Source organism: Strix aluco, chromosome 8 (genome assembly GCF_031877795.1).
Source record: "Strix aluco isolate bStrAlu1 chromosome 8, bStrAlu1.hap1, whole genome shotgun sequence".
NCBI lineage: Eukaryota > Metazoa > Chordata > Aves > Strigiformes > Strigidae > Strix > Strix aluco.
In genome coordinates, this window is record NC_133938.1 from 12,168,862 (window position 1) to 12,180,451 (window position 11,590).

At 62.1% G+C, this 11,590-nt stretch overlaps 1 protein-coding gene across 1 annotated transcript; it reads right to left on the reverse strand.

Annotated features, from left to right (window-relative positions):
* Positions 1–2,689: 2,689 nt before the first annotated feature.
* Positions 2,690–6,951, reverse strand: LOC141926460 (uncharacterized). Its single transcript, XM_074832207.1, has 3 exons — positions 6,098–6,951; positions 4,860–5,835; positions 2,690–4,069 (listed from the first exon to the last, which is right to left on the reverse strand). Exons 1-3 carry the CDS (start codon positions 6,716–6,718, stop codon positions 3,894–3,896), a joined length of 1,773 nt encoding a protein of 590 aa, XP_074688308.1. The 5' UTR covers positions 6,719–6,951; the 3' UTR covers positions 2,690–3,893.
* Positions 6,952–11,590: the final 4,639 nt, after the last annotated feature.

Sequence of the window (11,590 nt, forward strand, 5' to 3'; positions counted from 1 at the left end):
CCTGCTGGCAGGTGACTGCGTGGTGCCAGGCCATGCTGTGGCCATGACTCACCCCTCTGCTAGGAGGTGTTTCTCCATGCCTTGCTCCTTCCCTTCCCTGCTTGCCTCCCAGCTGTGCCAGTTCAGCTGCACCCCAAAGCCACAGGGCTGTGCCTTAAGGTTTGCAGGGGGGTCAGGGACCTCAGCATCACCCACCACTATGGTTCCTGGGGGCCTTTTTGCCAGGAGGTAACCAAGGGCGGAAAGGAAGGCCAGGCTGGTGGGGGGACATACGGCCCAGAGCAGGGTCTGCATGGCCCCTGGTGTGGGCACGGTGGTGTGGGCACTGTGGCATTGCCCTGCTGGCCAGCTTTCCCTGCAGCAGCCCAGCATGTGATCCAGGACACCAGGACCTGCCCCAGGCTGTGCCAGCCACGGACCCAGGGGTTGTATGTGGGTAAATCAGCTCTTCAGGCACAAGCCTGGTTTCTCCAGAGCATCTCCCTCCCCTCTCTGGCACAGCCACGGCACAGGACACACTGCTAGTGCCACACCTCCTGCAAAGCAGGGTCCCACTCGGTTGACTGGCATGTTTTGGATCCCTGCATACCCCTGCCGGGACAGGCCAAAGGACTTTCCAGCTGACCGTGGATGCACAGACCGCAGGCAGGGATTGCGCCCCAGCCCTTCCTCAGTACTGTTTTCTTGCTGCCCTCATCACTTTGCAGGGCAGGTTTTGCTGGGGACAGGACTGGGCTCCCTCCTCCAACGGAGAGTGCATCTTGGCCCAGGCAATTGGAAGAGGGTGTTTTTTATTAACAACAAATTAACCGTAATTGCCTTTTCCACTACAGCCGCTCCTCACCCAAGTGAGGTTCCCAGCCATGCCAGTCCATGCGACCGCCGTGCTCCATCCTGCGCCTGAAGGAGTGCCTTGCCCCAGGCCTGGGGGAGCGAACCTGGACCAGCTCTGCCCGGAGAAGGAGCCAAAGAGCCTTCCCCTGCTCTCGCCTCCGTGTAAGTCAGCAGCAGCAGAGCCGGACCTCGTTCCCGCCCTAGTGCAGAGATGATGAAAGGCGAGGAAGAACTGGTTTGTGCTCTGATCTCAGAGCTGAACCTCAAAACAGCCGCGGACCGTCACTCCGGCTCCCAGGATGCCTAGAGAGGACAGGACAGTAGAGCCAGCCTTTCCAGTGGGACGGGATGGTTGGAGAAATTCATCGTTCCCCTGGAAATAAAAATAATAATCATAATAAAAACACAAAGCCAGAGATTACTTATACGCACACAAACACGCAGGCACGCACTCTCTCCCCATCTGGCTTTGCCAGCCTGACTCATCGCTAATTCAAACAGCCCACACCTTTCCCTCTCCCTCTCCCTCCATGTGACATTTTGAACAAGTTTCTGGGGAAGAGGCAGCAGTTTTGCTCCAGCCACCCCACCAGTGGACCCTCACCCTTGGGTACCGGGGGTCCCAGGAGCGAGACACGCCCAGTAGCCCATCACAGGTCACTTGTGTCCCGGCACAGTCACCCCCATGCAGGCACCTCTCAGAAAGTGGGGCAAGCAGAGGGTGGAGGCAGCTGTGGAAAGGACAAGTGATTGAGCCTGGTGGATCTGTGACACTTGTGGATGCAGTCCCATGCTCCCATGCCCAGGCCTGCAGGCAGGACATGACATCCCAAGCTGCTGTCACCCTGCCTGGAGACACCCACGCTTTTGTACCCGCTCAGGGCAGACCCCAAAGCTGGGTGCCAGCCACTGAGCCCAACCCCACTAGCCACCCCTCAAGGGGACATCAGCGCGCTCTGCCATTCCCATCTCTTTGTCCAGCCTGACTCTCCCCAGCTGCAAGCAGGAAACAGGGAAGGAGCGGGATCAGCCCAGCCCACACTGGCAGCAGAGCTACATCCCATTTCCGCTTGCGGGGCAAGGAGCCCCAGGGCATCCCCCAGCCCTGGCCGGCCGCCGGAGGTTGCGGCAGCAAGCACGGAAGGAGAAAGCCACCACCACCACCCTGGGCCAGGGCACTGCACAGCCCATACGGCACGCTCCCTGCGCTGCCAGCATGGTGTCAGGTCCGGACAAGCCCCAGCCTTCAGAAGGATGCGTGCATCACGGGTAATCAGCCGTGGGAGGGAGGGAGGGATGGAGCCAGACCTGCTTGCTGAACTCAGGACCTGCCAGCACACTTGTGCTGAGTCACCACCTATTAACGCAGGGAAACCTCAGCACCTGAACCCCGCCAAGCTGCTGGGCCACCCCCAGGAAGGCAGCAGGGACAGCACACAGGACCGGGCAGCTGCCACAAACCTCCCGGTTGTGACCACAAGGCCGGTGCCACAGAGCTCCCGCTGCGGGGGACAGCGGGACAGGACCGCTCGGGAAGACAGGACAGGCAAGGCTCCTGGTACGGTTTCGGCTGCCGTTCCCCTCGGGGATGACTCACCGCAGGACCAGTCACGCCATCCCGGTGCCGCAATTGCCCCATCTGCAGATTAGGGAAACTGAGGCACAGGGAAGTGGTGTGACTCAAGAGCTGTTGCACAGGAGATGCTGCTCAGATGCCGAGGCTTGGGCGTTCCCCATCGATCCTCCACAGCTAACTTAAGCAGAAATGAACATCGATGTAAATATTTACTGACAAGCAAGCCCAGCCTCACCCTCTCCTCTTAGAAGAGAGCTTTAAAGTAAACTCTCCTGGCTCTTTCATGTTTACATCTTGTTTATTTATTATACAGCAGATCACAATATTTCAACAGTTTGCATATAAAGAAAAGTAACATTTCGGAGTGCAAGAGACCTAACGTGCCCAAGCAGAGAAATGTTAATTAACAATATACACAGACGGGAACAGTGCACTTCCCAAAGCCGAGACTCATCTGTGTTCCCAGCTGGAAGAAAAAAATATATTAAAAAACAGAAACATTATATATTACTGCTTTGTTTAATTTACAACTTGCTTTGCAGAAGCTGCACATAAAAAGACTCATTTTCTTCTGAGTTCTCTTTTCTTTTTCCCTCTACGAAAGTTTCAAGTATAGCAGAGACCTGGGCATTCATAGCTGGACTCGCTATCCTTTACATACTAAATTTAAAAAGCAGCATGGGGAAGGCAGCTGCAGCAGTACCTGGTATCATCCTGAGGGGAAGAACAAGACAAATGAAAGCAGACAAAGAGCCAGGAGAGCCATGTTAGGCTCCTGAGCAGAAAACTGTGGGAACAGCCAGGACTGAACTGCCTGGCAGGGTCCCAAGCTAGCAACAGGAGCGTCCCCACTCCCTGTGGAAGGTGACACTGCGCTGCCCACCCCTGCAAACCTTTATAGCCACAACCCAGTCAGGTCCCACCCTCGCCCCATCCACTCTGGGATTTTGGGTCGGAAGGCTTCTTCTGATAGCCACAACTGAGAAGACCAGCAACCCACTTCCCAGTGCCGTGACCCATGCACCCAGTGGGCACAGGTCTCCAGCCAAAACCTGGTCAGAGTCAGCCACCACAGTCTCTGGAGCCAGGTGGGTGCCAGGATTTGAGGGGAGAAGGTTAAGCTGATGCCAAATACAAGCCAGGAGCTTTGGGGACAGATCCCTGCTGCACCAGCCCCCCCGCCACTCACCAGGTGCCTGGCTTGGGGGGGACCCTCCAGGTACGGGGAGCTGAGTGGTGATGCCTGGGCAGAGGCTGGAGACACTTCTTGCAGCTTTGCTCCCCATCTACACCCCAAAGCAGCCCTTCCCCACCACTCAGCTGGGCCCAGCTCTCACAGCAGGGGCAGGAGGAGAAAACTAGTTATCAACTACAAGCGGGGAGGGCTGGGCGGCTGGGCTGCTTCCCAGTGCCGTCCCCGGCCCGACGCTATTTACACCGTGAGCTGGCTCTGGGGACACCAAGTCCGGCCGTGGCCCGGCGCTCACATGTGCCGCTTCATGTGCAGGGCGAGGTGGTCAGAGCGGGAGAAAGCCCGCTCGCAGAGGTGGCACTGGAAGGGCCGGTGCCCCGTGTGCTTGCGGTAGTGGCGGGTCAGCTCATCGGAACGGGCAAATTTCCAGCCACAGCCTTCCCAGGTGCAGTGGTAGGGCTTCTCACCTGCAGAGAAGAGGGGGTGTCAGTGGGCTTGCAGGTCCCCATCCTCCCTATGCCTTCACCCCAGTGCTCCCCTGCCCAGCAGCCCCTTTTCGGGAGGGATCCCCTGAGCACCTCTGTTTGACCCACCTTTTCTTCTGCCCCTGTCTCCCTGCCCTTCCCCATGTGCTCTGCTGTCCCATGTGCCCTGCATGGGGCCCATCCTCTGGGCACCCCCGCCCCACTGCAGTGTCCCCTCCATGTGCACCGACCCCACTCCAAACTGTGGGTGCTCCCCTGCCCATCCCGGCCGTGTGGCCGCACTATGTGCCCTGGCCCAGCTCTGCCAGGGGTCTCACTACACACCACCCCCAGTCTGTCTCCCCTCTCTGTTCACCCCCAGCCCAGCTGGGGGGCTTATCCATGTGCCCCCCCACACACACCCTGCTCCTTCAGGCACCCTGGGTCCCGAGGCCAGGAGTCATGGTGGTGGTCTCACTGTGTGCCTTGGTCTCCGTGTGCCCCTGCCCGGCCCCACCATGGGGGTCCTCCCGAGGGCACCCCCACTTGCACCCTGCCCCATACACAGGACCCCTCCATGCAGCCCTGTGCCGGCTGCGGGGTCCCTCTGGGTGCCCCCACCCGGCCCCACCACGGGGACCCTCCGTGCTCCCCCAGACTGGCGGCAGGGCTCTTCTCCGTGTGCCCCCGGTGCCACCTCCCCTGGCACCCCTCCAGAGCGGGCTTGCGGGTGTCACCGGGCGCCCCGGTCCCCCACCCAGGACCCTTTGCACATCCCCCCTCGCACCCTTACCCGTGTGGGTCCGCATGTGCGCCTTGAGGTGGGAGCTCTTGGTGTAGGTCTTGCCGCAGCCCGGGTATTCACAGTTGTGCGTGGCCGTCCGCTTCCGCGCCCACGACCGGCGGCCGCGCTTGGGCTTGCAGTCCTCGGGGGGGGCCCCGGCCGGGAAGTACTCCAGCACCGGGGAGTTGGGCGGCGTGACCAGCAGCCCGGGCAGCCCTGCCGGGCCCGGCCCCTTCAGGGGCTCCCTGAAAACACTGAAGTGTCCATGAAACTGCGGCGGCGGCGGCTGGGGGGCGAAGTGGGGCGCGTAGCGGTGCGGGGCCACGGCGTAGTGGGGCGGCAGGTCGGCCAGGAGGTGGGGGTCGGCGCCAGGCAGCGGCTCCTCAGGGGGCCCCAGGCGGCCGTGGGCGAAGCCCGGGTAGGGCAGCGGCGGCCCCGGCACTGGCCCCGGCCCGGGACCCGGCGCCACGCGTGGCTTGTGCTCGCCGCCGCCCGGCCCCAAGTACTCGGCGGCGGGCAGCCCCAGCATGCAGGCGCGCTCCTCCGGCTGCTCCTTCTTGATACGGGGCCCGAAGGGCTGCGCGGGGTCCAGGGGCAGCGGGCGGGCCAGGGCCGGGTGCAGGGGCGGGTGGTGATGGGGGTGGTGGGGTGGGGGGGGCCCGCCGGGCACCCGCAGCTCCGTGTACTCCCTCCGTTGCAGGTCGCAGTGGCCGGGCAGATCCGGGGTGAGCAGCTCGGCCACGTAGCTGTGGCCCTGGCCCTCGGGGTAAGGCGCCGGGAACTTGCCCGGTGTGGGGTAGGAGCCGTCGCTGTCATAGGTGGTGCCGCAGCTCTCGGGGGTCTCGGGCAGGGGGTAGTTGGGGCCGGGGCCGGGCGGCCCCTGCCCGCCGCTGCTAGTGTGCGCCAGGATGAAGTCCAAGTCCACGAACTTGCCCAAGTCGTCCTCCTCCCGCTTGACGGCGGCGCCGTCCTGCTGCAGCATCCTCTGCGGGGAAGAGGGGCGTCAGGACCGGCGGAGCCACGGTTGCGCCGGCGCCCGCCGCTCGGGCACCGCGGCCCACACCTCCGGCTCGGGGCGGCGGCTCCCCCCAACCCGTCCGACGGGTCGGCACCGCTCCGGCTGCACCGCCCCCGGGGCGCCCTCCGACGGCGGGAGGGGGGGCCCGCCCCCCCCAACCGGGCTGAGCCCCAGCCCGGGACGCTCTGCCCCCGTACCCCCCCCTTGCCGCCCCTTCCCCGGTGCTTACGTGAAGCATGTCGGCGGGCCGCTCCTCTAACGGCAACAGGTTGGCGAACGTGGAGATAGAGGGCAGGGTGCTCTCGTCCACGGCCGCCGCCATGGCGGGCCGGGCGGGAGAACCGGGGCCGGGGCGGGCTGGGGGAGCGCGGTGCGCGGAGCCCGGCACCGCTCCGCTCCGCTCCCCGCGGCGGCGGCAGCGCTGCTCTGCGCCGCCCCGCGCCCCTAAGCTGTTAACAGCATGGCTGCGCCCCCATTGGCCCGGCCGGCATTGATATTCACCGCCGCCGCCTCCCATTGGCTCCCCTGTTACCAGAGCCACGCCCCCTCTCCAGGGGCTGCCCCGGGGGTCGGCGGCCCCCCCCTGCCCCGACGGCGCTCCCCGTGCCCGCCGGGGCGGCGTGGCGGGGGTCTCCGCGCCCTCCCCCGCCGCGGGAGAAGGGACACGGGTGCCGGTGCGGATCGCAAAGCCCGGGGTCCCTCCTGCCCGTCCCCACGACGGGAGCGGGGGGCAGCGGTGCCCTGACGCCTTGCCCCACTCTGCGGGCGGGGAGGGGGGCTGTAGATCGCAGAGCCGGGGGTCCCCCGGCACCCTGCCCCGAATGCGGCAGGGGCAGTGGCCGTGTCGCATGCCAGCGTGCCGGGGAGCTCTGGAGCGGGGTTACGCCGGCTGGTGAGCCGTGGGGGAAGCCGAGCACATCAGCGAGCAAAGGTGCCATCGCAAGGGGTGCTGGGCCGGGGTGGCTGAGCCCCGGTGTCCCCACACCACTCGTTTCATGTAACAGAGCCTGTGAGGCCGCGTCCCCCGCGCCGGTGCTGTCGGTGAGGCAATCAGCAGCCCAGAGCGCACCAGCTCCCATCTGTCTGCGCACAGGGTGTGTGTGCGAGCCGAGATAACTGCCCCACAGACCCTGCCGGGGGGCTGGCACCCTGCCTGCATCGCCTCATCTCGCCCCACAGCCCCTGCGGGACGTTTGTCTGCCCTGCCTGGGGATCGGCACCGCAGATGAGCCTCTGACTGCTCTGCCATGGGGCTACAGGCTGGCTGGCCGACCCTGCCCGCCCCACAGACCCCCGGAACAGTGCTGTCCACCCAGGGACTTCCCACAGTGGGAGACATGAGGGGACTGGGATGTCCCACCTCACAGGAGACACGCAGGTACCCCACTCCGTACCGGCGAGTCAGGACATGGCACAGAGACCCGGGGCGCTGGGCAGGCCTCCCCAGGGACTCTCTGTCACCCTGTCCAGCTCGTAGCAAGACCTCCTCCGCTTGGCCCCCATCCAGCCAGTACCAGGAATGGCCCTGCTACTGTTGTGCTTGTCAAGAAGCAATGGCCCTTATCTCCTGGAGCCTGTCTCCCTGCTTTCTGGGGCTTTCCATCCCCAGATACCTTTCTAAGAACTGGGGCTGCTGCCTGCGCTATTCAGAAGCAAGGAGTCAATTTAAAAAAAAAACAAATATAAACAGCAAAGGTGAGGTGCGCGCACACACACGCACACGCCGCTTCTGGATCCAAAGCTACTCTACCAGTTGCTTTCATCACCATGCTTTAATTATAAGGGTGGAGCATTGCAATAAATTATTTCAGTAATCCGGTAGAACAACAACGATTCAAATCTTCCCCCTTTTACCAAGAATCCCTGCCCTGGTTTCCAGAGCACACGCTGGGTTGCTGCCTGGGCCCCGCATGCCCAGCTGCCGGCGAGGGAGCGGGTTTATTAATGCCACCCGCCGGGTCGAAACACACGGGCTGCAAAGTTCTTCCTCAGAAAAAATCACCTCTGAAGTGGCAAAGAAGCATGTGGGCATCACTCGAAATCCCTTTTAGCCTGGCCCCCAGAGTAGCTTATTTAAGTCACCGGTTAATCCCATTATTTGCTTCTTGGCCAAATAATAATTAATAGCAAGGCAGTTCCTGCCCCAAACTTGTATAGATAAGTGAGAGCAGATGCCACAGAAGACAAACAATAATTCCACTTGGTTTTCCCCTTTTCCAAGCAGTTTTGGCGTCTGCACCCATGCAGTCCTGGCTTATTTTAAGAGAGGCGTTGCCAGCAGATTGGGTTCGTTTTTACAGCCAGTATTTCTTGCAAATGTGGGATATTCCCCAGGAAACTCTTATTACTGATGCTATGGTGGGAGGGTCAGAGCGGAGGAGAACAGCACCACACCAGGCACCACACCAACACAAGCGCTGCCAGCGCTGACCACGCAGGGAGCCAGGGAGGGTGGCACGGGAGTGGTTTGCCTGCTGTGAGCCGCAGGGTGAGCACGTGGGGGTCCCCGCCACAGCTCTGCCATCCCCTCCGCCACAGAAGCCTCCTCCAAGCCAAGAAGGAGGCGAGCAGGAGCAGCCGAGCCGGTGTGTGTACAGCCCACTGTTGACAGAGGCCCATTTAGGAAACGAAGATTATCTCCCACGCCACTACAGCAGGCTGTAAAGTTGCTGGCATCCCAGGAGATCAAACGGCGTCCCGGCGGGAGAGCAAACAGAGGGTGGGAAGGGCTGTCCGCCCAGGCGATGGCCAAAGAGGAAAGGGTTAATGGTTATCCCTGCTCTTGGCACATCTAGCAGCGGGGGAGAATGCCATGCCCATCGTGGTGTGTCGGAGGTGGCTCCATCAAGGTGAGAGCATCCGCAGCCCTGCCAACACTGCCACGGCACCGCAGCACCCTCCCCACGGCACACAGCACACGTGGGGTGGGCAGGGGGGTGATGCCCCGTGGCATGCTGGAGATGGCATCAGTGCTCAGCTTGCCTGGCAGGCCCCCCAGGAGACCCAGAGGAGTCCCTTACCCTACAAAAACACCACAGACTGAAAAACACCAGCACCGCATCCTGCCCTGGGCTCCCTCAGCTGGAGCTGGGGGCCTGGAGTGAACCTGGGGACTCCTCTTCGGGGCATCTCCAGTGCCCCCTCACCAGTGGGAACTATGGAGCCCTTCCAACAGCAGCCATGGCATCACAGCCCAGAGAGCTTCTGCTTCAGTGGGAGGCAAAACCTGAGCCCCAAAAGGTTTGCAGGGGACCCCATCAAGAGATGCTGTGGGGACTCACACAGCAGGACACTCTGGGCTGCTGTGACGCTCTGGGGTTACGTCCCTGCGAGCAGAAAGCAGATCTGTCTGGGTTTTACTCTCTGTCCTCCCCTCTGCGCAGGGCTGGCCTGTCTGGAGAAGAGTCCGGGAGCCTCCAGACCTGCCTGCACCCCCCCAAGTCCCCTTCCCCTCCTGAAAAGAAAAGAGGAACCGAAAATGAAATTAAAGCATAATTCAATCCGGAGCAGGTCCAGAGTAAAGTCATCTGCTCTTATCGTGTGCTGACAGGCTCTTCCCGCTCTGCAACAAACACAATGTTATCAGGGCACAGAGGGCAGATTCGTTTGCACCGGCCGAGAGAGCTGCTGTGTCCGCCCTGCCTGCCTTGGGCCCGGGGAGCTCCGGGATGCACAGCTGAGGACTGGGGCTGCCGGGGGCTCGGGGAGGCAGGGAGATCGGCCCCGGGATGGAGTGCTCTGGCTGGAGGCCACATTCAGGCTCCCCACACAGCTCTCCAGCCAGGGGAGCCAGGTGAGGTCCCTCCCGGTGAATGTCACCATAGAGTAAACGCTTCGGAGGAACAGGGCTCAGGGGTGACGTCTTTGCCAACAGGAACATATATGGCCCCATCTCCCACGGGTGCTGCCCGGCTGCCCGCTCAGGGAAGCTGCCGAGCCAGCAGAGCTGAGCACCCCAACCCCCGGCGCGGCAGCACGATGGCACCGCGGTACCCCCAGACCCCACACGCACTCCCGGCCCCACCACACTGCCTGGACCGCATCCTGCTTTGATCTCTGCCTGCTGCCTGACTGTGCCCCGGTGGCTGCAGGGCCAGTGCAGCCCTCTCCGTCCTTCTTTATATACCCCTGTTATTTTTAACTCTGCCTACGCAAATCCCGAATCCGGAATGAGCAGCGGCCAGGGGCCAAAGGGAAATGGACATGGTGCAAATTTCCTGCCCTTTTTACCTCTCTTCCTCTATAACACACAGCAACGTTTTTCCTCCACTGCTTAACTTTCACTGGTACAGGAAAACTGAAAGCACCAGGCTCTGCACAGAGCCACAGGGTCCAGCACCACGATGGACAGGGTATCCCCCAGCTCGAAGGGGACATCGCACCCTGCACACTGCTGAGAGATGTCTCAACCCATAGCGCACGTCGCAGCCTCCATCAGCAGCGCGACGTGCTCCAGGCATCCGGCCAGCCCTCGCAGCAGCAGCCTCACATGCGAACGCGTGCGCTCACGTGCCAGCCCAGGGCCGCATCCTGCCCCCTGCTCTGACGAGCCACCCCGGCCCCAGCCAGAGCAGCTGGGTCTGGACCGCGGCCGTGGGAGCCGTTTGCTTTGGCTGCCGCCTCCAACAGCACTGGAGAAGACCTGTGCCACCCCAGCATCTCCAGGGGTGGAAGGAGGAATTGCTGTTTTCTGGTTCCTTGTGAGAAACAGGGGAGGCCGGGAGGAACACAGGATATTTTTCCCAACATCTCTGGTTTAATCTTTAAAAAAAAAAGCCCCAACATGCAGTACCAGCAGGTTGCATGGGGAGTTCCGCGATGGGCGTTGTGGTACGGCTGCACAGCACAGGGGATATGCACGTTAGAGCCCTTCTCATATGCATTGAGGATTGATACCTGTACATCATGTATGAGCAATTCAACTACAAATGTTTCAAATAATCCAGGTAAAAATCTCTACCACTCTTTTCTGAGAAGCCTCCATCCCTCCTCCCCAGCAATACTCTAAGGTATTCAGCCTCCAATGAACTTGGACTCTCAGCAGGTAGGGAAAACGTCCCTTGTCCGTGCACAAAGGCAGGGAAAGTGCAGGTGCCAAGCCCAGCGCTGGTCAGCCTTGCTCCATGCAGGTCCATGCTGTTTCCCAGCCCAGAGAAAGCCCGGCTGGCCCCAGAGGGTGGGCAGCGGTGTGGCCACGGTACACGGGGCACTGCCGCCCCGGTGGGGGAACAGCTTTCCGATGGGAGCTGTGGCGTGGGGCTGAGGGAACGGGCTGTGCCATGAGTCACTGGCACCCATGGGGACACAGCTCTGGTGTGAGGCAGCAGAGGACAGCCCAGGGAACAGCAGGACAAGCAGGGAGCTGGGGAGCCGTCCTGCTCTGTGTGAAGGCTGTTTTCTGAGACGTCTGATTTTGTTATTCCTCCTATGCAGCTCTCTGCCCGCAGCCACCTCGCTGGTGTAAATCACACACCATAGAACATTGCACAGAAAAGCTGCCCCACCGCCGTCCCACGCCCCTGGGACACACGCTGCACCGAGGCCACACACTCCAGCACGGGATGACGGCCCAGCTCGCAGCTGGCCGCGCGCGGATGCCGCGGTGCAGTTGTACACACACAGCCTGCGAAAGTGCATCGTCCCGCCTGCGACACGCGCAGCAGCACCCGGCAGGAGCAGCGGCCACCCCGCGTCGGGAGCAATCCCCTTTGCGCTGGCGTTA